The sequence below is a fragment of the Rhinolophus ferrumequinum genome, chromosome 10 (genome assembly GCF_004115265.2).
Source record: "Rhinolophus ferrumequinum isolate MPI-CBG mRhiFer1 chromosome 10, mRhiFer1_v1.p, whole genome shotgun sequence".
In the NCBI taxonomy this organism is placed as follows: domain Eukaryota; kingdom Metazoa; phylum Chordata; class Mammalia; order Chiroptera; family Rhinolophidae; genus Rhinolophus; species Rhinolophus ferrumequinum.
In genome coordinates, this window is record NC_046293.1 from 21347692 (window position 1) to 21375652 (window position 27961).

General features: G+C 38.2%; 1 protein-coding gene across 1 annotated transcript in view; it reads right to left on the reverse strand.

Annotated features, from left to right (window-relative positions):
- CFAP54 (cilia and flagella associated protein 54) overlaps positions 1-27961 on the reverse strand; it is a 253643-nt gene that overhangs the window by 107976 nt on the left and 117706 nt on the right. Inside the window, exons 33-39 of the mRNA XM_033116208.1 lie at positions 25083-25313; positions 22621-22763; positions 20664-20845; positions 18758-18985; positions 16897-17120; positions 16657-16792; positions 12697-12805 (exon numbers count right to left, since the gene is read on the reverse strand). Coding sequence (XP_032972099.1) covers positions 12697-12805; positions 16657-16792; positions 16897-17120; positions 18758-18985; positions 20664-20845; positions 22621-22763; positions 25083-25313 — 1253 coding nt within the window. The remainder of the gene's footprint in view (positions 1-12696; positions 12806-16656; positions 16793-16896; positions 17121-18757; positions 18986-20663; positions 20846-22620; positions 22764-25082; positions 25314-27961) is intronic.

Consider the following 27961-nt stretch of genomic DNA (forward strand, 5'->3'; position numbering starts at 1 on the left):
CTGAGGCTCAATTCCTTCCACTAACGTGCAAACAGCAACCAAGGCTCAACTACAACAGGAGAGCACACACAACCCACATGAGGGACACACCTGGAGCACCCAGCTCTGGTGAGCAGGGAGACGGCACCACTGGGCCCTACAGGACACCTACTACATAAGGCCACTCTGCTAAGACCAGCAGGCATAGCAGCCCTACCTAATACATAGAAACAAACACAGGGAGGCATCCTAAATGGGGAGACAAAGAAACATGTCCCAAACAAAAGAACAGAACAAAGCGCCAGAAAAGGAACTAAACAAAATGGAGACAAACAATCTACCAAACACAGGCTTCCAAACACTGCTTATAAGGATGCTCAATGATCTCAGGGAGAACTTCAACAAAGAGATAAGAAACATAAAAATGGAGATAGAAAATATAAAATAGAACCAGTCAAAAATAAAGACCACAATAACTAAAATTAAGAATACATCAGAGGGAATCAACAGTAGATTAGATGAAGCAGAGGATAGAATCAGCAATTTATAATATAAGGCAGAAGAAAACATCCAATCAGAATAGCAAAGAGGATAAAAAAAAATGAGGAGAGTTTACGGGGCCTCTGAAACAACATCAAGCATATCAACATTTGCATCATAGGGGTACCAGAAGGAGAAGAGAGGGAACAACAAATTGAAAACATAGTTGAAGAAATAATGATTGAAAACTTCCCTAACCTGGCAAAGGAAATAGATATACAAGCCCAGTAAGTGCAGAGAGTCACAAACAAGATAAACCCAAAGAGGCCCACACCAAGATACATCATTATTAAAATGCCAAAGGTTAAATACAAAGAGAGAATATTACAGGAGCTCTCATAAGACTATCAGCTGATTTCTCAACAGAAACTTGCAGGCCAGAAGGGATTGGCAGGAAATATTCAAAGTGATGAAAGGCCGGGACCTACAACGAAGATTACTCTACACACCAAAGCTATCATTTAGAATCGAAGGACAGATAAAGAGCTTCCCAGACAAGAAAAAGCTAAAGGAGTTTATCACCACCAAACCAGTATTACAAGGAATGTTAGAGGGACTTCTTTAAGCCAATAAATACATACATACATACATACATACATACATACATACATACATACATAATATGAATAATAAAATGGCAATAACTCCATATCTATCAACAATTACTTTCAATATAAATGGATTAAATGCTCCAATCATGGATGGGGGTGGGGATGAGGGAGAAGGGGAGGGGATTAGAAAGCACAAATTGGTAACCACAATATTGTCACGGGGATATGAAAGACAGTTCAGGGAATATAATCAATAATGTTATAAAGATTTTGTAGGGTGTCAGAAGGGCACTTGTCTTATTAGGGAGACCACTTCATAGATGGTATAGATGCCTGACCACTGCACTCCTGAAACTGAAGCTGAATAACATTGTTATGTCAACTATAATTTATATCTATATCTATAGGTATAGATATAGATATATAGATATATATTCATGGGATATAGAGTACAGCATAGGGAATAGAGTCTATGGAATTGTAACAGCTATATACAATGTCAGAGGGGCAATAGATTGGGGGCGGGGGGTTATCACTTTGTGAGGGGTGAAATGTCTAACTATTACATTGTTTTGTACACCTGAAACTAATTAAAAAAAAAAAAAAGATAGGGCAGCTGAACAGATAAGAAAACAAGACCTTATATATGCTTCCTACAAGAGACTCACTTCAGATCAAAAGACACACACAGACTGAAAGTAATGGGATGGGAAAAAGATATTTCATGAAAATGGAAATAAACAAACAAAACTGTGGTAGCAATACTTATACCAGATAAAACAGACTTTAAAACAAAGGCTATAACAAGAGACAAAGAAGGACCCAGTAATACCACTTCTAGGTATTTATCCAAAGAATCCCAAAACTCTCCTTTGAAGGGAAGTGCATTCCTATGTTCACAGCAGCATTGTTTACAATGGCTAAGATGTGGGGGAAGCCTGGTGTCCGTTGATGGATAAGTGGTAAAGAGTAGGTGGTACATATATACAATGGAATATTGCTCGGCCATGGAAGGAAATGGGTGCTTGCCATCTGCAGCGGCGTGGATGGACCTGGAGGGGATTGTGCTGAGTGGAGTAGGTCAAAGACAGATGCAATGTGATTTCACTTACATGTGGAATTTAAAGAACAAAATAAACAACCAAAATAGAAACAAACTCATAGATACAGAGAAAATTCTGACAGTTGTCAGATGGGAGGGGGATCGGGAGTGGGTGAAAAAGTAGAAAGAATTAAGAAGTACAAATTGGTTATTACACAGTAGTCATGGGGATGTAGGGTATAGCATAAGGGATATAGACAATAATATGGCAATAGCTATGGAAGTGCCAGGAGGGTGACTTCTAAAATTGTACAAATGTCTAACCACTATGCTGTAAACTGAAATTAATATGAAATGATGCTGAATGTCAACTGTAATTGAAAATTTAAAAAGGGGAGGGAGAAAAAGGTGAAAGAGAATAAGAGGCTAAAATTTCCAGGTATAAAACAAGTAAGTCATGGGGATGTAATATACAGCAGGGGGAATATAGTCAGCAATATTGTGATAGCGTGGTACAGTGTCAGATGGTTGCTGGGCTTATCCTGGTGATCACTTCTTTAGGTATACATAGAATAGATTGGTGGTTGCCAGAGGTGGGGTAAGGGATGGGCAAAATGAACAAACTTCCAGTTATAAGATAAATAAATTCTAGGGCTATGATATACAGCATGATAATTATACTAAATGTCTAAAAAAGAAAAAAATACTTTTAAAAAATAAAAAAACTTTCTCTTGACCCTACCTTCCCTTCAAGGTAGCATCCTTTTTTTCTGTGCCATTTTACAACAAAACGCCTCAAAATGTTCTGTATTCATTGCTTCCCATTCTCTCTTGAACCCATTCAAATCAGACCCCAAGGGTCTTCTTGTGGCTTAAATGTAGTGTTCCATTTTTAGACTTTATCTTACTTCAGTTTTCAGCAGCATTTGACTCAGTTAGTAACTCCCTCCTGCTTGAAATACTTCCTGTACTTGGCTTAAAGGTCCTTTTCCAACCTCACAGGCCATTCCTTCTTAGTCCTCTTTGCTAATTCATTCTCATCAACCCAACCTCTTAATATTGGGGAAGCCCCAGCTCTATACTTAAGACTGCCTCTCCTTTCTTCTTAATTTATACTGACCCCCTAGATAATCTCATCTAGTCTCATGGTTTTAAGTATCATCTGTATGCTAGTGGCTCCCAATTTATACCACTCTCTCCTAAAGTCCAGACTCATTTGTCCAGTGATCTACTCTGCTGTGTGCCCAATAGACATCTCAAACTTAACAGGTCCACAACTGATTTCCTAATCTTTCCCCCCTAAACTTGCTCCTGCCACAGTCTTTCTCCATCTCATTAAAGGATGGGTCCATTTTTCCAGTTGCTTAGGCTAAAAGCTGGAATCATCCTTGACTTCTCTTCTCTCATGCTCCAGATCAATTCTCAGCAAATCCTACAGGCTCCCCCTTCAGAAAATAGCCAAACTCCACCCTCCACTACCACTTTCACTGTGTTCCAAGACCTCATCATCTCCTTTTGAATTACTGTAATCATCCTGATAACCAGTCTCCCTGTTTCCACCTTTGCCATTCTCAGCATAGCAACTGAAGACTCATTTTTAAATGTAAGTCATCTCATGTCATTCCTCTGCCTGAGACCCTCCGTTGGCTCCCCCGTCACCATCACCCCCAAGAGCGACTTGTAAGTCCTGACATGAACTGGCTCCCCACGGCCACTCTGAACCCTTCTCTTACTATTCTCCCTCTCACTCCCTCCCACACCAGGCATGCTTTCACATAGGGGCTTGGCACCAGTGGTTCACTTTGGTCTAGAATCTTCTTCCTTCAGATACCTTCATGTTTTGCTTCCTCAGCTCCTTAAGGTTATTGCTTAACTGTTAACTTCTCAGTGAGTGCTTCTTTGATCACGCGATATAAAACTGTAGCACTTTTCCTTCCCAACTTCTTTGTTCTCTGCAGCATTCATTATCTTAGGATGTACTATGTGTTTCACTTGCTTATTCATTGTCTCCCACCACTGGAATCCAAGGGATTTTTGTCCATTTCATCTGCTGCTATAACCCCAGGAGTGTAACAGTGCCTGTTACATGGTATGTACTCAATAAGTAATTATTAAGTGAATGAATGAATGACAACAGTTTTTAAAATTAAATGGCTAGGATAAACTTAATCAATAATCACTTTATAGGTTTTAATCTCAACTGATCCTCATAGCACCTTACAAACTAGTAGGGGTAGACATCACTCACACTCTTCAAGAAGGAAAACTAAACTTGAGGGACATTCAGTTATTTTAAGACTTTATAAGAGAGAGAACCAGTGTTCAAGTCCAGCACCTTTCCTAGAGAATTCTCCTAAGGGCATCAGATCTTGGGTAATCGGCAATGACCCAGATTGAGGCACAGGGACACTTTGAGAATAGGACAGAAATAAACCCAAGAAAGGTTAATAAGAGAAGAAGCCTGGGGTCCTGTGAGCCCAGGGAGGTTCTGATGGAATTAGTAACTCAGGGTTACATTGTATGGCCAAAGAGATGACATCTTTCAATATACCCTAATGTCTAGAAACCCTGGAGGCTCTAGACAAACCAGAAACATAGCTTCATTGAGAGATGCATTTTTCCCCCCAGCAAGTTCAATCCAACATGCTTTCCTCTCACACATTTAAGAGAATCAAATACTTAGGTCACAGTATCTCTTATTAACTCCCTGGTAGCTCTCATTCTTCTACCCTACCGATTTCATTCTCCTGCCCACTCCATCCTGTCCCCGCCCTCTTGCTCTTTCAATTGCCCTGTCCTCTAAGCATGCACAGTCCTGCATGACCCTGAGAAAGCATGCCCCATGCCTGCCACCACCGCCCTTACGCACAACACCCTGCACATGGTAAGATTTCTGCTCTATTTTTCTTGCAAGAATTCATGAGCTTGGCTTTTATCTTCTTCTCCTTAAAGATCAGGGAAAGAAGCCTGCAAACAAAAAGGAGGAAGCTGGGGGCCGGAGGAAGCTGGGGGCCGGCCCAGTGGCTCAGGCGGTTAGAGCTCCATGCTCCGAGCTCCAAAGGCTGCCGGTTTGATTCCCACAAGGGCCAGTGGGCTCTGAACCACAAGGTTGCTGGTTCAACTCCTCGAGTCCTGCGAGGGATGGTGGGCTCCACCCCCTGCAACTAAGATTGAACACGGCACCTTGAGCTGAGCTGCTTCCCAGATGGCTCAATTGGTTGGAGCAGGGGCTGTCAACCACTCCTGCAAGGGATGGTGGGCTGTGCCCCTGCAACTAGAAAACGGCAACTGGACCTGGAGCTGAGCTGCACCCTCCACAACTAAGAGTGAAAGGACAACAACTTGACTTGGAAAAAAAAGTCCTGGAAGTACACACTGTTCCCCAATAAAATCTTCAAAAAAAAAGGGGGGGGGGAAGCTGGAAGCCCTCACACATTAATACTTTGAGATAGTCAGTTACTTTCTCTAGGCCTTCATTTTAAATATCTGGTACAAGTGGGATGACAATGTTTACCCCTGAAGACTATTATTTTCACCTGGGTGTGACACGCCCAGCATGGTGCCTGTTGTGGAGCAAGCATGCAGTAGATAGAGGCTCACGTGATCACTGTTAGTCATATATTTTTAAACTATATAGTAACGCTTACTGGTACAAGGCCCATTGCTGGGCACTGAGAAGATACGGGTAGACACAACAGACATAGTCCCTGCTCTTGAAGAGCTTACTTTCTAGAATAAAAATCACAAAGGCACATGGGATATCGGGGGTGATAAGAAGGGTAGGAGGATGGGAAGATGTTTGTCGTCTTTAAAACAGGAGGTCTGAATAAAATCATCCTGCTACTTTGATCAACTATCTGCTCAGAAATCATTCCTTTTTTTTTTTTAATAAACTGTATTTTGCTTTCTGTTTTTCCTTTTTTCAAGCCCTAGCTTACCTTTTTCTTGTGGTCTGATTAGGGTTTGCTGGTGTTTTGTGGCTGTCTACATGAGAGAAATGATGCAAAGCGGTGAGGCCTTATCCTGACATCTATCTCAAGGGGGTTCCTGTCTGAAAACTTACATGGATAATTCAAGAAACTATTTCAAAGCCACTAATAGGCTCGACAGTTTAAGATAGGTGAGAAGAAGAAGAGGTGAAAGAGGAGGAGAAGAGGAAGGGGACAGAAAGGAAGCGGGAGAAAGAGAAGAATTACTATGTCTCCCATTGTCCAACGTAGACCTTAAAACTGAAATGCCAATCACTGCTGAGAGATGGGTCCACCAAGGAACACTCCCAGGGAGTGATACAAAATCTGTGCTACTTTCAACACATTTGGTCAATCCAAATGCCCAAAGGCAGTAATAAAACACACCTGCCAAAGGGTGGAAAATTCCAACGTACCTGAAGACTGAATAACCTTATCAGAAATCTTAAATACCAATAAGGTCAAAACTCAAAAAAGAAATTTCAGACAGAATGCAAAAACAGCTGCAATACAAGACATATCCATAGAGTTATTTCCCCTATGAAGTTTAACAAGCAGGCAAGTTCCTCACCCATATAAAAAATAATCTATAAAGTGAGGTATTCTCACTTCTCCAAATCCTACAGAGACCTTACCAAATTACATATGCATTATTAAATAGTTAGAGGGAGAATAGAATGTTTTTAAATAATGAGAACAGCAAATGTTCCTAGGCACTGGAGCATTACAATATCTGCTCTGAAGAATTAAATGTAGCAAGCATAACCGCCAAATGCTGTTATGCCAAAGGAAAATCTACGATGTTCTAAAGCAGCAATCTGGTGTGGAAAACATCAAGAGTCTACTTGGTCTTTTCAAAGAACTGCAAACATGTCATGGTGACATACATAAGACCCACCATGCTAATAAACATGTTAATGACCTGAGTTCAGTATACTGAAAAAAATTCAGGGTCCTAAACACTTATCAAATAAGCCCAAGTGTGGGCCAAAATCTTGTGCCTAGTCACAGAGGTCCTAGAGTCTTATACAGAGCTATAGGTTGGATGCCAAGATTTTAATGATAATGGCTCAATGAGAAACCTCTAATTAGTATGCAGGATTATCTAAAAATTATCATACTACTGGTATCTATCACCAGAAGTCAGAATCAAGTATCGTCTTCCCATGACCACTGATATATAGCAATTTTTTTTTTCTTGGGTGCTGTAAGGTTAAGAAGAGAGTTGAGCCAAAAAGGGCACAAATGGTGAATAGGCCTGGTAGCTCAGTGGAGCACGCATGGGCTGACCAATCAGACAGACCAGGGTTTGAACCATAGTTCCAGTACTTACTAGTAACATTTAATGTTCTCATCTGTAATGTAAGCATAATAATATCAACCTCCTAAGAATGTAAAAATTAAAGAAGCTAATGATTATAAAGTGCTAAATACCGTGCCTAGCCCAATTAATTATTGCCATTATATAATTTTTTAGATGTTTATCTATTAAAATATTCTTGCTTTAATCACTGCTCAAACTGGCTACACTTCCACCACTGTTGAGAATCAACCAAAAGAATCACTAGCCTGACTCTACTTGCCTTCCTTTCTGCCTACCTACCATCTTGCCTTTCCAAATGTAACTTGGACAACAGGCAAGCAAAGTGCTTCTCTGAAATAATGCACCTACAGTCATACAGGTCTAGAATTCTGTTATGCATGTTTTTCCTATCCCTTAGATGCTAGTCATTATTTTGGTAACGAGAATTTTTGACACATTTTCTCACATTTGTTGCCAGGTATTTTTAGGATGGAGGGAATAATATAAATCACATTCCGAGTTATGAATCCCAAATCGGGGGATCTCCAGAGGTTTGGCAGAAAAGACCAAGAAAGGGAGAACACACCCACAAAGAATCACACTCTCTGATTGGAACTGGTCACACGTGACTGACCACATGGGTCCTCCTACTGTTTACTGACTATAAGGAGATAATTTATCATTGGCAGTAAAATCTGCAAGTTCATGGTTACCAACCTCACTCAAAGGGACCCTCTCCACTACTCTGCAGCCCCTCTGTCTTCCTTCTCCTATTTCCCTCAGTGGCCAGTCCACTCTGTCACATCCTGAAATCCCCCATCAAGTTTGGCTGTGCTCTCAACCCCCTGCTTCATTAAGAAAGTCTCCAGTGTCCAGTGAGAGCGCCTCCACCTTGTACCCTTCCCACCAGCAAACTTGACGGCCTTTGGACCTATTCTCTCCTTCCTTCTGCCCTAGCAGCAGGGGTGCTGCACCCTCCTGTGTAAGGCAACTTCCCCTCCTGCATCCGCTTCTCTATCTTCTTTCTCCTCAAGTTCCTTGCCCTCTCTCCTGTCTGCAAGCTCTCCCTCACTACTGGCTCTTGCCATTTAACGTAGAAACAGGATCCTTCTCCTCCTCTATAAAAAACAGACACACAAACAAAACAAAGCCCTCCTGAGCCCTCTGACTGCCCCATTTCCTTCTAGCTGCAGCTACTGCTCTCTTTCTTGTCATTGCTAAGCTTTCGGAAAGGCAGTTCTCTATTCAGTGGCTCTGAGCAGGCACAGCTCACCACTACTGCACCTACCGCTCAAAATACCTCTCCTCTCCCCACCCCACCATTTCTTTGAAGGTACCCTTTTAAAGGTCGCAAAGTCATTCATTCAGCAAATAGATAGAGATCCTACTAAGTATCAGAAACAGACGAAGGTATTCGGATTATACCAATGGACAGAACAAGGATCCTTGGCCTCACAGAGCTTACACTGTATCAGGGGAGACAGCCTGGTCATCAGTAAATACAAGAAAAATCTTTAAATTATACAGTATGTGATGGGTCGTTGGTAAGTGATTCAGGAAAAAAAAAATGTTTCGCAGAGTAAGCGGAACTGGAAGACGCAGGCAGGATACACTTTTAAGTACAACGGTCAGGGTAAGTGTCCTTACCCAAAGATTTGATGTGCACGAAGTTGTAAAGTTGGTGAGGGGTTTTTCAGACTGACATCTGGGTGGGAGGAGAGTATTTCAGGAACGGGAAACAGCTAGAGCGAGGTCATAAGATGAGGGTGGCATATCAGAAAGGCCAGTGACAACGACCTCCAAAATATTAACACAATAGACAGTCTGTCTTCACCGTCGGTGACCTCCCTGACTGAGGGCTGCTTCATCTCACGGAGTCTCGGCCTTGTTTACACCCCTCTCACCTGCTGCCCCTCCCCCCTCAGAGGCCATGTCCCAGTCTCTTCCAGATCCTGCTCGTCCTGTTTGCTCCTGGGACAGTCATTAAGGCTTCATTGTTCAGTGTCTCTTTATCCCCAGGGTGCAGAGGAGAGTCCTACTTCCTCACCCCTTTGGAAGTTAGATGTGGCCATGGGACGTTAGCAATGGAATATCAGCAGAAGTAGCATGTGTCACTTTCAAGTATCAGTGTTAAGAGCCAGCCCATGATTTATATATATGACTCATGAACATAAAATTACAAAATATGAAAAAGCCTATAAGTTATATTCTTTCTCCTGCCTGAAAAATGGAGACAATAACAAACCTACCTCCTTAGGTGGTTGTAAGCTAATACAAGCAGGCCTCATCTTATTGCATGTTGCTCTACTGCACTTCGCAATTTTTACAAATTGAAGGTTTGTGGCAACCCTGCATCGAGCAAGTCTGTTGGGACCACTTTCTCACTGAAGGCTCATGATGGTGAGCATTTTTTAGCAATAAAGTATTTTTAAATTAAGGTACGTACATTTTTTAGACAGGACATTATTGTATACTTAATAGGCTACAGTATAGTGTAAACATAGCGTTTATATGCACTGGGGAACTACAACTGAACCCACAATATCTCCGAGGTATGCCTGTGCTCACAAAGCACTTATTAGAGTGCCTGATGTCCAATGCATAGCAATAATTACTTTATTGGGGTTGTTATAAGAGTTAAATAAAACAATCTATGTAAAGTCCTTAGCATAAAGCATACAGTACATGCACATGTGATCTGGCTTCAAAGTCTGTGTTCTTAACAATTGACTGCCTCTCAGTATAACTCCCTGAAGGGTAACATTAGTGTCCCGTTTCCTGCCTTGGAAATTATCGTGGAAGCTTATGTCAACATGTAGAGTCCATCAAGCCATGACGATCGGCAGCTCCTCGCAACCTCACTGAACATGGTAGCGTGGGCCGAAAATAGACTTCCCTGTGTTAAGGCGTTAGGTTTGGGGATTGCTTCTTACGGCTATGTTGCCTAGCCCATTTGACTGACACAGTTTTCAAAATGAGGCCATCCTAAGATCTACACTCCGCATAACTCTTCCTGGGTGACCTCATACAAGCCCAATTTCAACCAGTACCAATATACTGATGACTGAAATACAAATCTCTTCTAAGTGCCTCACCACTCTATCTAACCGTACACTGGATCATGCCACCACTCGGCTATCACCCAGGTCTCTTGAACTCAGCAATTCCAAAGTAACCTTCTCCTCTGACCTGCCTCTCCCTTCAGTTTTCCTGCAGAGTGAAGACCACATCCACCGTGCCATCCAAGCCAGAAACCAAAGCAACTTGAATTCCTCCCTTCCTCATCCATCCTCATCATCTAACAAGTACAGAATGAAGTCCTGTGGACTTCGGCCTCTCTCTCGTATCTGTCCACTCCTCTGTTCTCACCGCCTACGTCCAGGGCCTCACCACATCTCTCACACACAGGTCAGGAATAGCCGCTGTCCTGCTTCCATGTGGTCTCCTTTTAGTCGATTCCACATGCATCTGTCAAAGGGTCTTTCAAGACCACAGATATGACCATTTCACTTTCCTCCTTTAAATCTTTTTATCTAGCTCTGGTCAGCAATCCAGAGAAACCTGAATCTCTGTATCCTGTCTTCTAAGACCCGTTAGTACCTAACTCCTGCCAACCTTTCCAACCTCAGCTTTTGTCGTTTCCTTTTATGTTAGCCCTAATAAATTAAATGCAGCCTCTCAAAAGTGGTACTAGCTGTTAACTTGTATTGTTTATAGCAGCAGCAGTAGTCATAATATTACAGGTCTAATCACGCCACACTACAGCAGGTCCTCAAATAATGCCATTTCATATAACGTCATTTTGTTATAATATTGATGAGAAAAAAATCGATTCTCAGCCTAGGCCACTGTGTGGAGTTTGCCTGTTCCCCCCATGTCAGCATGAGTTTTTTCCCAATACTCTGTTTTCCTCCCACATCCCAAAGATGTGCAAGTTAGGTGAGTTGACAAGTCTAACTTGTCCCAGTCTGAGGGAGTGTGCTTGTGTGAGTGCGCCCTGAAATGGAAGGGTACCCAGCTTGCACCCTGAGGTTCTGGGAGAGGCTTTGGCCAGCCACCAACCTGAACAGGGGCGGGTGAGAAAATCATTATCTTATTGGTTTTACTAATCATTCTTACATGTATATAAAGCTCCCATTTATTTCAATGTTAATATTAGAAATGTTTTGAATCTTTATTTAGAAGTTCGGTGATGTTTTGGTGACTAAAAATATGTCATAGGAACATAACTCTTGTTTACATCAATTTGCCTCTGGTAAAACTGGTTTTGTTATACATCGCTTCACTTAAAGTCAGTTTCCAAGAACCTATCACAACAAAGTTAGTGAGGACTTACAGTGTAATATCTGATTTGCTTATTGGTCTCCTTCAATGGGCTGTAAACTCCTAGATAACAAATCGTTAGTCTCATTCATCTTTGTATAAGTACCTAGTACAATACTTAACACATGGTGGATACTCAGTAAATGTTTGCTGAATGGCTGAACAGCTGGCTGGCTGACTCAATAAATAAGTAAATGATTACAGGAGGTCTCCCCCCCTTATCTACGGTTTTGCTTTTTAAGATTTCGGTTACCCGCGGTTAACACAATCCAAAAACATTACATGGAAAATTCCAGAATAAACAATTCATAAGTTTGCAATTGCTTGCCATATGAGTAGCATGATGAAATATCACATCATCAAGGGAAGACTTGAATTTCTTTCTTATACCAGAAACAGAAACACATGAAAAGTGCAGCTGAGAGAAGGCATTATTTCTATTTTCATCTTATTCTATTACCTCATTCTTACATGCTACACTGCCAAAATATGCTAAGAGGGTTTATCAGCTAAAAGCAAAGGAGTCATGGCATTCCCAAATCCGCTCCTGTACTCTAGTTAAAAGATGTACAATTTAACCATGGTAAAGCCAATAGAAAAACAATTTATGGAAATGGAAATTATTATGGGAATCAAGATAGAACAAAGGAAATAGCAAAAGGCCAATTTGAAGAGCTCCCAAGTGAGATAAAACCATGGAAAATAGTGAAAAACAGTCTTATCCATTTTTATTTTTCCCATCAATTTCCTTTCTCCTTCTTGTTTTTTATTCCTTTCCCTTAACTTAAACATTAAACTAATAAAAATATGTGTTTTAATTCCCCTTAGGTGACATTTATAGCAACACAAGATGGTAAATATCAAATGGATTATTTCCAGTCAAACCTGCAAAAAAGATTTTGTAAATATTTTAATTATGGAAGATTTGACATGCAGAACACAACAGCAAACCTTGCTTTAAAAGAGTGTCAAGCTAAAATTGGTTCTGACCTGAAGAGATAAGCTTTCCTAGGAAATCTATGTAGTTTCCTGTATCTGTCAGTTTGTTGGCCAAAGGATTAATCTTGAGCTGCTTCCCAATAAAATTTCGGCAGGTTATCTTAAAAAAAGAAAGATGAAAACAAATATAACTTAGTCAGGTATTTATAGCCAAAAATTTGGCATGCTTAAATGTTTATCTTATTTTTCATTTATCGAGAGAGAGAGAGAGAGAATGAGAGCGAGAGATGCAAGAGGATGCTACAAATAAAAGTTATCAGAGTAGCATTCAATCATGAGAACTTTGGGGGGGAAAGTAGCTATACAATTTTTCATATTTTGTACAGCACAGCTGGAGTAGCATTAGGCAAATTACATACAGCAATTAGAATACAATTTTCTGATATTCTATAAATTTACTAGTCTAAATATATCTTCCATTATGTAAGTTGAAACGTATTTAAAATGTAGGCTGCTTTTCCAATGGCAGATTTTTCCACCCTACTCATAATTAATGCAATTTAAACTTCCCTGGTAAAGTTTTCCAGAACTTCCCCTCTAGTATTTTTAAAATGTATTTTCTAACTGATACTTGAGTACTAAAATTGTAAAATATCTGAAAAGGGAACATTTTTAAACAGAAGGAAATTCTTTTAAAACGTCCAAGATCCTCTTCTCTTCATTGCTCCACTCCCACTCCTTGAACTAACTCAAAATACAGCCCTTCCTGAACCCCAGTCTGATGGAGATGCTGCTTTTAATTGTCCCTGGCAGGTATTTCTATGATGAGAGTTAAACACAGTCTAATAAAATGCAAATTCCTTCCCACAGCCTAATAAGGCCCTTCTTGACCTAGTCCTTTCCACCTCTCCAGCTTCATTAAACAAATCTTTATTGAACACCCATTACATGCCAGGAACAGCTTCAAACTCAAGGATGATATGGCAAAGAACACAGTAAACAAAAGTCCTATTCTTATGGAACTTATTCTAGTGGAAAAAGAGAGACAATAAACAAAATAGAGAAGTACATTATAAAGTGTATTAAAGAGTTATAACGCGATAGAGAGAAATAGAGCAAACAGGCACAAAATTTTAAATAGGGTAATGAAGAAAGTCCTTGTAGAAAATGTGACACTAAGCAAAGACTAGAAAGAGGTGAGGGGAAAATCAATGTGGGTTTTGGGGCGAGAAGCATTTCAAGCAGGGGAACAGCAAACACGAAGACCTTGAGACGGGAACCTCTTAAAGAACAGAGCAGTTGAAACCTTTAGGGGAATAACAGGCGACGAGTTACTGGAGATCACAGGGCGACAAGCTATGTAGGGCATGAAGGCCATGATAAGGATGTACGCTTGAACTGAATCAGATGGGAAGCCACTATAGGGTTTAAAATGGAGGAATGACATGGTCTAACTTAGGTTTCTAAAGGATTGTTCTACCTGCTGTATTGAGAACAGACTATAGGCTGGAGTCAGGGGTTCATGGAAATTGGAAGCAGGAAGACTAATTAGGAAGTCATTGCATTAATCCAAGCAAACACAATGGTGGTTTGGATCAGAGCAGGAGTGGTGGAGGTAGTGAGAAGTGGTCAGGTTCTGAATGCACACTGAAGGTAGGGAATTTGGCAACCAATTTGAAGTGGGGTATGAAAACAAGAGAGGAGTCAGGGATGTCTCCATGGGGTCTGGCCTGAGCAGCTAGGAGGATGGGATGTCATCAATTGAAGTGAGGACAACTTGGCAGAACAGGTTTGTTTGAGATGTGCTAAATTTGAGAATTATATTAAATATCTAAGAGATGGTGTTGATTAGGCAGTGTGATGGTTTTTTGATCAGTCAACTTGGTCAGGCTAAACTGTGAGGACAAACTAGAGGGAAGCATCCATTTTGTAGCACCCTGCACCTCATCCCATTTATTCAAACACTAATCTAGATACTGCTGTGAAGGGATTCTATAGATACTAATTAAAGTCACTAGTAAACTGACTTTAAGCTAGGGAGATTACTTTAGGTGGGTCTGGTATAATCAGGTGAATCCTTGACAGTGCTGGTGGACTCCAGACTCCAAATTCCAACCAGCATCCAGGTTGAAAACTGTTCTTTCCTCACTGGATCCTCCCTCACTGACTGCCTGAGGATCAGCTTCTGGTCATGCCTGTAGGGTTCCTTCCTGATCGTGATCCTGACTACCTACCCTAAAGATTGGACTTGCATAGCCAGCCTCCATAACCACATAATATATGCCAATTCCTTGTAATCAACCTAGGTAGATAGATAGATAGATAGATGATAGATAGATAGATAGATAGATAGATAGATAGATAGATAGATACAGACAGACAGACAGACAGACAGACAGACAGACAGACAGATAGATAGATAGATAGATAGATCTTATTAGTTCAGCTTCTCTGATTGAACCCTGACTGACACAGGCAGTTAGCTATGTCAACACAGAATTCAGGAGAAAGGTCTACACTGGAGATGTAATTTTGATAGTCATTATCATAAAGATGGTGCTCAGACCCAAGACCAAATTAACTCACCAAGTCAGAGTAAGTCCACATAGAAGACAGGAGGACCAAGAACAGAGTCTTGGGACACACTTAACGTTAAGACATTGGGGAGAAGAGGAATACGCAGCAAAGAAGACAGAGGAGCAGCCCCCAACCCCTGCCTTTTGCCTGCTACATTCCTCTGACCATTCGGGCTTCTTTCTGCCCCATCTCAGGGCCTTTGTCCTTCTTGTCCCCTTAAGCTAGAATGCTCTATCTCACTGTATGACTGGCTGGTGCCTTCTCATCAAATGTTACCATCTCCAAGAGGCCTTTCTGATCACGCTTGCTAAAGTTTCCACCTCCCACCCCAGCCTATCTCTATTCCATTGACCCATTTTATTTTCTTCAGAGAATGTTTAATGATCATAAATCTTTTTATATATGTTCATGTGTTTATTTTCTGACGATACCTTTGCCCCACCAAAATTAAATTCCAAAAGCAACAACTCAGACTGTATTCTCTCTACATAGAATATGCAGGAGGCAAGCATACACAAGGCCAAACTTTGTCACAAGAAGAAAATGGAGTCCTTGCTGGGTGGCTGTAATACCACAAGCACACAGACTGGTGTGTGGGCAGAGACTGAATTTCAGACCCTATGTGTGCCAGGGGCTTTGGGGAAGCATACAGACAGACTGTATAACTAAATACAATAGCTCTGACATTAGGCAACCAATATGTATTTATTAAGTTAACAAATGAGAGAATTTACTTATCTCTTTCCTCTGCCTCAAAGCTGAACCACCTAACAATTGTCACCCCAATAAATTTTAATTAAAAAAATAAGCTGAACCATGACTTTCGTGGGTCTTAGACAGTTTTGCCTTCATGGGCCCACTCCTCCTCCATAAAAAAATATTAAAAGTTCAAATATATGGTGATGGAAGGAGAACTGACTCTGAGTGGTGAACACACAACATGATATACAAATGATGTATTATAGAAATGTACACTTGAAACCTATATAATTGTACTAACCAATGTCACCCCAATAAGTTTAACAAAAGTTAAATATATATATATTAAAAATTATATTTTATGATTGCATTGGTATAAATACTATAAATATAGTAATATTAAAACCAAAACTGTGACATAAAAGTTGCTGTTTTCTAATTTTAAAAAGAATGAAAATATTTAGTGGACCCTTAAAAGCATTACAGCTCTAGACACTGTCCTCACTGTGCTTAATGGATAAATCAGTCATGATAAATTTCTTGTGTACATGGACTTACTTTAGTTAACCCTGTTTCTGGAAAATATTGGCACATAACAGGCTCTCAATAATGTTTGTTGATTTGAATGATATATGCCCACATGAAAATAATAACGTTTATCCCAATCCTAAATGTTTGTATTTTACACATGTACTAATAAGAAATCACAACTATGCATAATAGAGTCAAGCTTACCTTCTCTTTATATTCAGCCTCATATCTTACACAAGGTTGTTGGGTAATATCTGGGCCCTTGAACTTGGATATTCTTAGAAGAAGCTGGCGTTGTGCATATACCAGGAGTGGTGTCACTTGCTCTGTATACCTCTCACTAGACAGGGGTAAGAATACATTAAAAAGTAAACATTAGCTAAAACACATTTTTTTTTTGCAATGAAGTCTGTAACTTTTAATTCCCTTTACAGTAGTACTTACTGTGAAATTGTATTGAACTGAATGGCAAGTGATACTAGTGCTTCCCATTTTTCTACTTGATATAAAAGCTCCAGAGATTTTAATACAAAGTCATGAATCCATTTCAAATCAACCATATTTACATCATCCAAAGGATGCTCAAAATTAAGGCTAGAACCACCATTATCGTTTTTAATATTTCCATAGCAACTTGGAACACTGAATTCTCCTTTTTCTTCAATAATCTGCAAGTGGTACATTGAAAAAAAATTTGCGTAATTTCAGATTCTACTACACATTTTTTCTGAAAACTGAATGTGATATATAAAAATATAATATGGAAAAAATGAATAGAAAAATGCTCAAATATTTGTATTATGCAAATCAAAGTTTGATAACGCTATCCAATAGAACTTCTGTGATGATGGAAATGTGCTACATCTGTGCTGTTCAATATAGTAGCCACTAAACACATGTGAATACTGAGCTATTGAAGTATGACTAGTGTAACTGGATTTTTAATTTGATTTAATTTCAATTAATATAAGCTGAAATTTAAATAGCCATATATGGCTAGTCATTATCATATTAGCACAGAGTGAGGTCTATCCTTCTCGAACATAGTCACTATTTAAGTGAAGATATTAAACCAATAAGACAAAGTTTTGAGGAAGAATAGGTTTTAGTACAAATAATTAAGATTCCCTAATACATTGGTCACATTCATCAGTTTGTAGAATAATATGTCCAATTCCCTAATGCAAAGGCCAAATCTATGGAGAAGGAAATCTTCTAGAAGACCCTCTTTTTACCTCAGTTAAAGAGTTACTATGTAATGTTGTGTTCCAAGTTTTGGATGTCCAAAGTGTATTTTGAATCTGTTAATAGGTGCATATACATATGATTAGTATGTCTTCTTGATTAACTGGGCCTCTTCTTATAATAAAATATCCCTCTTTATCTCTCAAAATGTTTCTTGATTTGAAGGCTATTTTATCTAATATTAATAGAGCCTCACCAGCTTTTTTGTGCTTACTGTTTTATGGTATTATCTCTTTCCACTGTTTTATTTTCTATCTATTTTTCTTTATATTCAGAGTACATCTCTCACGGACAAATGTAGGTGTTTTTCTTTTTAATTATGTCAGATAATCTCTGCCTTTTAATTGGGGTGTTTAATCCACTTATGTTTAATATATTTATTAATGTAATTTGGTTAGATTTGTTATTTGCTATTTGTTTTCTATTTGTCCCATATGTTTTTGTTCCCTTTCCTTTTATCCTGCCTTACTGTATTGGCTTTTTAGCTATCTCTTTTTTTGATAGTTACTCTATTGTTGCCTTCTGCTTTACATCTGGAAATTACCCCATGACTCAATGTGTTTATGTGTTGACTAATTTTCAATAAGTTTAGGATCTATCATGGTTGAATTTTTTTCAATTTTATTTTCAAGCTTTGAACCACAGTGGAAGATTTTAAATGGCTGCAAATTCTACCAGATCTGGAGTAACAGAACAGGGACAGATAAAGCAAGAAATAAAGACCAAGCAACAAGCTATATATATCTTTTTCGTGGGTATGTTTCTTTGTCAAAAAATTGCTATAAGGATTAAATGCATTAAGGTTAGTTTATGTAGAAGCTGGAGCTCAGTAAATGTTACTTTCTGTTCCCTTTAAAAATTTTAATTTTCAGGCTGATATTTGTAATTATCATCAATGTAAGTTAGGTATAGTGAAGCAAATAATAATGAGAAGCAAATGAAATATAGACAAACCAAATAAGAACTCAAGAAAAATATTAATTTCTACTTATCCTAAGCTGCATGGCACAAAAATATTTGTCAATTGACTACAATAAAAATAATTACCCAACGCCCTTACCTTAATAGAACTGGTATTTTGTAGTTCTATTAACATGTCAATAAGTAATTCTGCTCCCAAATAGAATGGTAAAACAGAGGTACAGAGGAGACCATCCTGACTAATAGGAAATATTTTACACTGATCCAGTGCTTGTTTGAGAAGTATCTGTATTTCCTGAGTAAAGTTCCAAAGGGCCCGACAGCAGTTCTGAAGCAGAGTCCAATAGCCACCACGATGAGCAAGAACCTATGACAAACACAACATTCAAAAGACCCCAAAGTTCCAAAAGTTACAGATCTCTGAATGACTTCATCTCTCTGCAAATATTATAAGCCAATAATAAAAACAACTAACACCATTTGTTATGTGCCACTTAAATGAGCTTGATACTGTGGTAAGACCTTTATATGCATCATCTTAATTCGTTGTAACAATAACTCCTATGAAGTAAGTATGCACTCGTATTCTATTCAATTTACGGATAAGGAAATGGAGCTCTGGAGCTAACTTGCCCAAGGTCATGAATCTACTAAGAGATGAGCTAAAATTTGCACAGCAGGTCTGACTCCAACATTCCTATTGTTCTAGGTTCTGGGAATGTGCCAGTGAGCAAGAAAAACCAGGTCTGCCCTCATGTTGCTTCAATTTATTGGGGGAAACTAACAATAGATAAGTAGATAAATAAAAATATAATTTTATGAACAATAAGTGTTGTAAAGAAAAGCAGAAATGATGAGAATGAGAGAATGTATCCTTTTAGACATGGTGATCAGGAGAGAAGTCCTCTCTGAAGAGGTAACTTATTGAATGTTGAGTTGAATAAGTTCTGTCTTTACATAACTTGGGGACAGGGCTGCTGGGAGGGGGACAGCATTTGAGGCTGAGGGAACAGCAAGTGCAAAGGATGGAGGGTGAACTTGAGGGCTGAGACGGGAACAAGCTCAGTGCTTTCAAGATCACAGAGGGGAGAGTGGACTGAACAAAAGCAAGAGGAAATGAGTTCCGAGAGGTGAGCATGACCCAGACCTTCTAGAGGGTCCTGCAGCTGGTGGAAAGGAGAGTAGGATGCAATGTAATGGTCAAGGGGATGATGTGGGTTTACTTTACATTTTTAAAAAGTCATTCTCTCCACTCCACAGAGAATATGGGAACTTAAGTGTGTTCCTTTCTATCTGGAAAGGGTAGATTTCCTCTCCCCTCCCTGATAAAAGGACAAGGAAACTAATCTCATTGTAGCTAATGATTCTGAGTTTTAAAATCTATCATACAATATTTAAGAAGAAAAAGAGAAAAAAACATTTGAGAGAACACACAAGTGTCCTGTAGAAGGAGAAGGTCAAGGGGCAGAAGCAGTTCCTTCCAATGATCTAAAAATATCTTACCTGTGCTAGAGAGAAGAAGGGGTGTATGGTATCCCAGGAGGGAGTAAAACTCCAGAAGGGAACCCCTGGTGTCACCAGAAAAGTCCATGTCCCAAGTGTGGTAAGAAAGCAGTAAAGGGCTATCTGTGCAGACAGGGACAAAGGCCAGCTCAGCTCGGATTGATGGGTAACCGCTGATTAACGGAGCTCAGCCCTCTCCCTGACAACCTGACAATGTCTAAGACCACCGCACCACGGCAGGCAAACCTCAAAAATGACTGACACAAAATCCAGCAAATTTAGTTTCAAAATTGAAACTAAAATTACAGAGAGTAAGCAAATAAATACAATATATCATGCTTGAATTTATGGGCTGAGATTTGTGTCTACTGCCGTGTTTCCCTGAAAATAAGACCTAACCAGAAAATAAGCCCTAGCATGATTTTTCAGGATGACATCCCCCCAACATGAGCCCTAATGCGTCTTTTGGAGCAAACCTTAATATAAGACCTGGTCTTATTTTCGAGCAAACATAGTACATTAGCAAATAAGGACCACCTTACCATTGCTCTCCTGCAATATAAAAAGATTTTTATAAAGTGATCCAATAGACCCGAACTTGGTGATTGATCCTTTTCTTTAGCACTAAGACCTGATTGAAAGTCTGAGTCATAAACTGTTTGTGTCTTGGAATCATTTTCGTCACTCGCTTTGGAATTAATAAATTCCAAAAATTCTTCAGCATCTACGGTACAAAAATAAAGCATAAGGTTATTGAAAACAGAGAGTTAAATTCCAGAAAGCATGGTAGATGATAAGTATCAGATGAGTAACTCAGATTTATCAGAGGGTAAGGAGGAGGGGGTCGTAGATGAGGGTGAAAGGGATCAAATACATGGTGACGGAAAGAGAACTGACTCTGGGTGATGAACACACAATGTGATATATAGATGATGGATTACAGAATTATACACTTGAAACATATATAATTTTACTAACCATTGTCACCCCAATAAACTTTAATTTAAAAAGTAAAAGATAACAACTGCTATATAAGTCTGCAGAAAGGACAAGATTATCATGAACACAATGACCCAGGAAAAGTTTGTAGAGAAGGAAGCACTTAGAGTAAGTCTTAAAGGGTGCGTGTGACTTAACTAGGCAGGAATAGTAGGGAGAATAACATTCCAGACAAGGGTGAGGGCCAAAGGAACAAAGCAGAGTAGGAATGTCATGTTTTTGGAGGGAACAATGACAGGATCACACTGTTCCTTAATTTCTCCCCAAACAGGGCATTCCCAGGACACAGACAGTAGCATCCCCGAGTTAGGCATGCAGCCACCCTGGCCACTCATTCTCCTGCTGGTGTGATATAAAAACACAGAGGATCTCTTCTGCCACAAACCTTTGCTTAGAACCCTGCATTAAATAATAAGTCTCAATAGCAGGATATTCTATTGCCCATTTCATGCAAGGTCTTAGATAAAAAAAAAAAAAAAGCAAAACAAAACAAAAAACCCCAAGGAGGTACATATTATACTCTACATACAAAATTCAGACTCTTTCTATGTCTAGGGAATTTACTTTCGAATACTTCAGTATTCACAGTATAGCATGTGGGTACCAGTTAAACTTAATCTATACCCTAGAAGAAATTAGAAAGCACGTAAAGTACCCCAAATATAAATCAACACTCCTGAGGCAGTTAACCAGTATACGAAGTATCCTGATTAGCAGTTAAGTTACACAATACTTAAAATGCCAGTACTAAAAATCTACCTAAGAAGGTTTGTAATAGCATAAAGCTATTAGAAATAAGTTTTTATTTGTGAAATATGCAGCATTCAAGATAGGTGACTGTTCAGGAATAGCGTCATTAATGCTGACTAAGAGCCCTGTTCACCTGCATCTCTCCACCTCCCAGAGTCCCATCACCTGAGCACATGACAATATTGGTTTGTCCTGCCATCAGAATTCATCTTGCATTCTTCTTGAAGTAAGCTTTCAGGGAAGGTGCTAACTGGAGATCATAAGGCAAGAGCAGACTACCCTGAGTACAAAATCAGTACGTAAAACAGCTATACAACTGTTTTCATGCCAGCTTGCATCAGTATGTTTGGTGGAATTTGTTCTGGAACTTACTTCCACTAAAACATAACAGCTGACAGCAAGTCTTTACCTATCTTGACCACTGGAGGCTACTAATATTTTTAAAAGATCATGTTATTTGTGAAACAACCAAATTGTTTTAGATCAGAATACGATCTAGATATTTTCAAATATAGTACATGATACTACCATAAAAATAGGAAAATATAAAAGTAGAGCAAATAAGAATCTCCTACAAATTATCACACCTCAACTAAATCCTGGGTCATTGGAAAACGGGGTATGTACCTCCGTGTGTCTGTTATGGGTGTGTGTGTGTGTGTGTGTGTGTGTGTGTGTGTGTGTGTGTTGCATTAGTGAATAAAAATCTAGACACAATTTGATAGTATATAACATGTTTATTTATTTTACCTGATGGTAAGTTGGCCTTTCTTTTTTTAGCTGTATGAATGAAATCAAGCATCACTTTATAGTTTTCTAGAGTCAATTTTCCTGTTGGTAATACTGTTCCTGAATTATATAGTGAGAACATATTAGGATCACATGATCGGAAACTGCAAGGGGGAAACAAATCTCATTAAAAAAACAGTATAAGTAAAATTGAATTAAGTCTGTCAAATACAACCTACTTTAATTTTTTAAATGTTTTTGAATTAGTGCTCCCAAATTTTGGATCATAACATATTTGTGCATTTAACCAAAGCCAAACAATTTCCCATTAAATTTTAAAATTATGCAATGTAATTTTGCTTTTAGAAATTTTAACATCAATATCTGTTTCACTGAAAGGGATCTGGAAAATGAGAATGGAAGACCGATAGTCACTCTAAGAACTCTAAAACAATAATGTATGTCAACTAAAAACCACCTGATTTAAACACAACTCAGTGCCTACAATATATATCAATGTGTCCATAACAAATGTTTATTTCTTTTTTAAAATAAGGTCTGAGCAATAAACAATCTTCCACCAAAATATACATGCATACTGAGTATATATTAACAGATTCAATAAAACTGAATTTAGCACCAAGTTACCCTGCCACAAATTTGATCACTGTCTAATTATTGTGCTGCCAAGTAATCATGAATGGTCATGTATGATTGGAAGCTCAGAGAAGACTTCTCAGTGTTTGCCAAAAGACAACCCATCTGACCTGAACCATTTTCTCTCTCATGGCCTCATGAATGGGTCACTTTGTCAAAGCCTTCCTGGCTGGTCAGGCAAGTTGTTTTGTTTTGTTTTGTTTTGTTTTGAGAATAGAAAATGTTTGATCTTTATGAAGCCTACATTAATTTTTTTCATTGTGTCACTTTGTGGTTTTTTATTTATTTTTCAATTATAGTTGACGTACAATATTATATTAGCATGTACAACATAGTGTTAGACATTTATATACCTTACAAAGTGATCACCCTGGTTAAGTCTAGTACCCCTCTGACACCATACATAGTTATTACAATATTATTGACTATATTCCTTATGCTGTACTTTACATCCCTGTGACTATTTTTATAACTGACAATTTGTACTTCTTAATCCCTTTCACAACTTTTTTCTAACTAATTCTTAAATGCAAACCTGGTCTAGCCCACATAGGAAAGAAATCTATCTGGAGACATTTTTGCAAAGGTTCAGCCTGGTAATGATTTTAACCAAAATTCTGGAGAAACAGAGACTGGGAATAACTTCATCGTTGACTCAACATGCATATTTGATCACTGGATTGTTTAAATAAATACTTTCTTAATTCATACCCCTGTCACCAGTCTTTCCTTTATTCAATCCATTTGGTAAAGTGGTAAAATTTCTTATCATAGCACTGCTCAAAAACCCTTCATAATCCCCCCACTGTATATAAAGTTCAGATTTAATAGACAGTTAACACTCTACATGATCTGGTATTGACATACTTTCTAATTATGTCACACCACTCCTGTTCATATACCCTAGGTTCTGATTGGACCATTTGGGGTTCTCATCTGTGTTTCCTTCCGTGGCTCTTACTCGTGTTCCTCCACCTACATGGAATGCCTATATCCGTATCTGTACATTTCCAAATCTTGCATATCTATCAACACCCAGGCCAACTCGCCCCTCCCCATGAAACCTTTCCTGCTGGTCTCAACCAAAGTAAAGCTTCCTTCCCAGGAACAGAGAAGACTGTATGAGTATTTCACCTTCTACCATTATCTATAATTATTCGTAAACATTTGTGATCTAACCTACCAGACTCTAACTTGTATATCCTCTCCATCTTTGGATGTCCACTGTTCCTACCTCAGTACCTTGTATCTAACAGTTACTCAACAAGTATTTTTGAATGAAAGATTCTCCATGACCTTTTTATTGGCTATATAGTAATCTATTTATGTATTTATTTTCCATGTTTATCTCCCATAACACTTTAGCCAAAGACACTCAAGAGAGCTCAAAAATGTCTTTTGAATTAATAAAAAATTTACATTTTTATGAGAAAAAATGATGTGTTTATAGAGGCTTAAAATGTATGTTTTAGAGGCTTAAAATAGCTCTAAATAAAATAGAGATTTGCCTAATGCCTACTAACATCAATAGTTATTGTACAATTAATATTAAATTTCTCTGAAAATTATATTTTCTCCTTTCACTGATACAATATTGAGAAATATAGTCAAAATTTATGCAAATTGGTACTTCATAAACACTTAATTTCATAACTTGTTTGGGAAAGATTCTAAGATAAGAAAATAAGAAATAAGTCAATGGCCAGAAAAGACAGAAGCATTCTGTAACCTCTTTAAGCTATTATCGACACTGGAGCCCTGAACATACAAATATAATCTACCTTCATGAGACTTGAAAAGTATTATTCATTGATAATGCAAAATACCTGACCACTGCATGTGAAGTGCAAAATTTCATCTTCGGCCGTTCCACTAGCTTTATTAAAAGCAGGTTGAAGTGTGCGCTTGCCAGATACAGATTCATCTGAGCCTTCCAGGGCATCTCTTCAAGACACATTTGATGAAACCTCTTTTTCTGAACATGATCAAATATTAGAGGATTCACGTTATCCACCAAGAATCGGTGTGCTACTTTTCTAACATCAATTCTCTTATTTCTGCCAAGGGAGAAAGAAGTTTTGAAATTACACAAACTTTCAGATATTTAAAGAGGAATGATTCCAATTTGTACATAATCTATCAAGAAGTCACTTGACTGTCCTTAGGCAAATATTTCTGGCTTAGTTATCACTTACTTATGCTGAAAAAGTGAAAATGGGGCAATAAAGAAGGCACATGAATAAACACTAGGGACAAAATCACTACGTATTGCCACCAGTTCCCTCCGATGTTGGTGTCCTGAACTCAAACCAAACAGAGCTTTTCTTTTCCATGACCAAAAGGCCACTGAGATTAGACAACTAAATTGTAACGTAACTGTTCACATTCATCAACTAACTTCAATAATGAACAAGAAAATCATTTTTGTGTACGATTCTTTAAGGAAGAAAAGAATGGAGCAAAATGTTTTCTAAAATCAGCTAGACTGTAGAAGGTAATAAAATATCAATCAATGATAGATGAAATAATTTCATAAATCCATATTCAATACACTCTGAAAAAATCTAGTATTTCAAAATTTAGCTAATAGTTCAGATTCTAAGCATAATATATATTCAGTTTGTTTAAAATAATTCCTATCAAAATCTCAAAGTAGTCTAACTAATTTTATCTTTACATAGTTGTTTATATGACATGACTTTATCTCTTCAAAATACTTTCATCACTTTTTTTAACTGCTGACAATGTTGCTGTCCCACTGGCTAGTGCCATTCTACCTGATGTTCATTATTTTCAGCCATTAGACAAAAGCATATTAAAGCCATGAGTATCACTAACACTTATTTTCTTGACTAAAATTTTTTTTAAAATACAGGTATAACACTAAACACAGGCAAGCATGAGGGGAAACTGGGTTACTCATTCATTGCTGGTGGGAATATAAAAAGGTATAGCCACTCTGGAAAAGAGTATGGAATTTCTTACGAAATTAAACATACACTTACATACAACCTAGCAATTATACTCTTGGGCATTTTATCCCAGAGAAAGGAAGACTTATGTCCACAAAAAAAAACCTGTACGTGAATATTCATATTATCATTATTTCTAATAGTCATAACTGGAAACAATCCAAATGTCCTTCAGTAGGGTGAATGGTTAAACAAATCGTGGGTCATCTGTACCACAGAATACTACTAAGCAATAATAAGTGAACTAGTTATTCATACAACTTGGGTGGATCTCAAAGGAATTATGCTGAGTGGAAAGAAAAAGCCAATCTTAGAAAGTTACATACTGCATGATTCCATTTTAATAACATTCTTGAAATGGCAAAATTATAGAGATGGAGAACAAATCAGTGGTTGCCAGAGGTTAGCAGGGGGATGGGAAGAGAGGTGGCTATAGCTATAAAAAGGGTAGCATAGGGGTTGAGGGGCAGATCTTTGTGATAGAACTGTTCTGTATCTTGACCATGGTGAAGGTCACACAAATCTACAAATGTGATAAAATGGCAGAAAATTAAATACATACACACATGTGTGTACATGCAAAATTGCTGTAGTCCGAATAAGGTCAGTGGATTGTATCAATGTCAATTTTCTGTGCTATTGTTCTATAGTTACATAACATTATGGTTAGTTCGCCCAAATTAGGAGAAACTGGGTGTAGGATATATAGGCTCTCTTTGAATTATTCTTATAACTGCATGTGAATGTACAATTATCTGAAAATAAAAAGGTTTTAAAAATGAGTGTTAGAACAAGGAAGCCCACAATTGCAAACACTATTCAAGATTAAACTTCATAATATAAGCATAATATCACCTGTAGGCTAGACAAGAAAAGGAAATAAAAGGCTTGAGCATTAGAAAGAAATAAGCAAAACTTTCATTATCTCCTCACAATATGACTGTCCACACAGAAAATCTGCATCTATGAATAAATTATCAAGTTGTATAGACTATCAAGTTGTTTATAAGTCAATTATATTCCTATCTAAAAGAATAGAAGCATTTAAAATGTAATTTTAAAATACTATTTACACTAACACAAAAAAAGCATTTCTTTGATGCAGCTAACAAAAGGTGTATAACATCTTTATGGAGAATATCATAAAAATGTATTTAAAGTCATTAAATAAGGCCTAAGTATGTGGTCTGTCTACTAATTGAAAGACTCAATATTATTCTTAAAAAAAAATCTTCCCAAACCAATCTATATATTCCATTCTATCTCTATCAAAAGCACAAGTTTTCTGTATTACTTGACAAGCTATTCTAAACTACAAGGTCAAAGAATTAAGTTTGCGAACTTGTTGCAATGATGCTGCTAAACTTTTTTGATATCAGAGGGATTATTCATTATGAATTTGTACCAACTGGACAAACAATTAACCAAGTTTACTATTTGGAAGTGCTGAAAAGGCTGCGTGAAAAAGTTAGGCGACCTGAACTTTTCTCCAACAATTCCTGGCTCTTGCATCAGGACAATGCACCAGCTTACATGGCACTGTCTGAGAGGGAGTCTTTAGCCAGTAAACAAATAACTGTATTGGAACACTCTCCCTACTCACCTGATTTGGCCCCCAAGGACTTCTTTCTTTACCCTAAGATAAAGGAAATGTTGAAAGGAAAACATTTTGATAACATTCAGGACATCAAGGGTAATACGATGACAGTTCTGATGGTCAATCCAGAAAAAGA